Below are 2,507 nucleotides of genomic sequence, written 5' to 3' on the forward strand. Positions count from 1 at the left end.
AGAGAGAGAGAGAGAGAGAGAGAGATATCTTTACTACAAATTATCTTCCTGTTTTGAGACAGGGTCTCTTTTCTGTAGCCCAGTCTGCCCTTGGAACTATGGCAATGTTCCTGCCTCAGCCTCCCGAGTGCTGGGGTTACAGGCATGAGCAACCATGCCCAGTTTATACATAATCTTTCATACAAGATCATCCACCACTGGCCAGGAACAAGGCTTCTTCCCACCTTTCTCAGTGGTGACGGTCCCGCTCTCTATCCCGGTGTCTCTCATGCTCTCGGTTCCTCTCTTGGAAATAGTCATCATGCCGATCTTCGTTATGAAGCATGTCCCGGTGCCGCCTGCTGCTTTCCCGGGACCGGCTGGGTGACCTCTCCCGGGACCGATGTCGTTTCCTATGAGAAAGATCCTTCAGCCTCATTCAGAGGGCCTACCATGGTCTTCCTGCATGTTGTTTTTTTAATCTCCTAGTGCTTACCTAAAATATTATTCTAGTTCTCAATCATGGGCCTACTGTCTGAAGAGCTTAGTTCCTTGAAGACTAATCTTTTTTTAGGAAAATGATTGACAGTTAAATGTTAAGATCTTACCACTGTATCAGAACTTTATGTGCATTATCTGATCTCATCTTTACAACAGGTCTGGTAAGATAAGTACTTTGACTTTTCCTCTTAAATAAAAAAGTGCTTGTGAAATTGCTAACTGAATTCATACTCAAGATGATCATACAGGCAGCTAACAACAGAACTGAGATTCAATCTAAGCCAATATGGTTCAAAAGCCCCATGTGCCCACCTTGTCCCGTTCCCCATTCCCCTTGAGCACACAGTACTGGGGATTGACCCTAGGGCCTCATGGATGTTAGGCAACAACTCTTATAACTGAGCTACAATGCCTACCCCTGAAGCTTCACTGAACACAGGTTGCAAACATTAAGAACGATAGATAAAATGTCCAATTCACTTCTTAAAGACTTGAGTATGAGGTCTCCACTTTCATCCAGGCCTTTAGTCAGATACCCTGGCCCGTCTTTTCCCAACCAATCCCTATAAGAGTGCTGCTCAGGGCTGATCGGCCGCTTAAGTAATGAACAACTCACCTGGAAGAACTCCCACTGGCACCCACACTGTAGGACTTAGCCTCGATGCCATGAAGACAGTCCTTAAGAGAGGAGATGAGGACACGGCAACGCTCATCGTTGGCGACCCGGGACTGTTTGATAACTGCAATGGCTGTGAGCAGTGTCTCAATGGCGTCACTGTAATCCCCTGATAGGATGGAGGGAAAGGCCAAGGATGAGTGGAGGCAAGTAACATAACTGGACCAAAAGAAGACTGCAAGAGGACACCAACTGAGAGTGACTAGCTGTTCCAAAGAGCAATGGTAAAATAGACGAGGTAAACATGGCACATGTAAAACTGGATGATACCAATAGTTCAATGGTTTGGAGTCTGACCAGTATTGCCAGATGCTGCTAGTGGTGTCTATAAACCTGACAACACTGACGGAAATAAACTAAAATTAAAATGTGCAAACACCTGACCCAGCAATTCTACAAATTTCTACTGTTCATAGAGGTGTGTACATTTAACAATGTTTCAGTGTTATTTATTGTTATTATCTTTGTTAGGGCCTGGCTATATAAATTAAGGAACCATGGTTATATGGATTACTAGTTGTTAAAATCACGAGGTAGGCCTAGTATGGGCCTTTAGTCCCAGCACTTGGGAGGCAGAGGCAGGCAAATCTCTATGAGTTTGAGGTCAGCCTGGTCTACATAATGAGTTCCAAGTCAGCTGAGGCTACAGGGAGACCCTGTCTCCAAAAGACCAAAAAAAAAAAAAACATCATGAGGTAAGTCTATAGACAAAGCAATTCATGTGAAGTGCTTAGTAACATGCCAGCTACAAAGTAAGGGCTCAATAAATCTTAGATGTTCTTAACATATTAAGACAGGTTCCAGAATACAGGAAGCGAAAAAGACAAGCTGAAAAACTAGTGATTATATTTTGGTGTGGATGGTGCTGGGGACTGAACCCAGAGCCTTGTCGGCTAGGCAGCCGACTCTACCATTAAGCTACATACCCAGTCTTTTATTTCATTTTTGTAAAAATAATAAAATTTATGCATATTATCTTATGTGCAACACCCTAAAAAAACTAGAGGAATACCCTAATTGTAAAGGGTGATTTTGCTGGTAGTCTTCACAGAGGACTTTCATTTTTAAACACTGTACTATAAATTATTATTATAATAAATTATTTTTAATTTATAACCAGGTATGTGCACATGTGTGTATAATACATATACCTCTATTACGTGTATAATATACCCGTAACTTATTTATTTAATTAATTAATTTTTATTTATTTATTTTGGTCTTTTTGAGACAGGGTCTCTCTGTAGCCCCAGCTGTCCTGAAACTCACTATGTAGACCAGGCTGGCCTTGAACTCACAGAAAGCTGCCTGCCTCTGCCTCCTGAGTGCTGGGACTAAAGGTGTGCACCAC

The 2,507-nt window shown here is 42.3% G+C and overlaps 1 protein-coding gene across 7 annotated transcripts in view; it reads right to left on the bottom strand.

Annotated features, from left to right (window-relative positions):
- The window catches only part of Cpsf7 (cleavage and polyadenylation specific factor 7), a 27,263-nt gene that overhangs the window by 6,729 nt on the left and 18,027 nt on the right, over positions 1-2,507 (bottom strand). For all 7 annotated transcript variants that reach the window (XM_029560627.1, XM_029560626.1, XM_008827092.3 and 4 more), the window contains 2 exons: positions 1,097-1,265; positions 225-392 (listed from right to left, as the gene is read on the bottom strand). In XM_029560627.1, the coding sequence (XP_029416487.1) occupies positions 230-392; positions 1,097-1,265 (332 nt within the window). In that variant the 3' untranslated portion in view covers positions 225-229. The remainder of the gene's footprint in view (positions 1-224; positions 393-1,096; positions 1,266-2,507) is intronic.

Source organism: Nannospalax galili, unplaced genomic scaffold, assembly GCF_000622305.1.
Source record: "Nannospalax galili isolate Female #2095 unplaced genomic scaffold, S.galili_v1.0 scaffold1051, whole genome shotgun sequence".
Taxonomy (NCBI): domain Eukaryota; kingdom Metazoa; phylum Chordata; class Mammalia; order Rodentia; family Spalacidae; genus Nannospalax; species Nannospalax galili.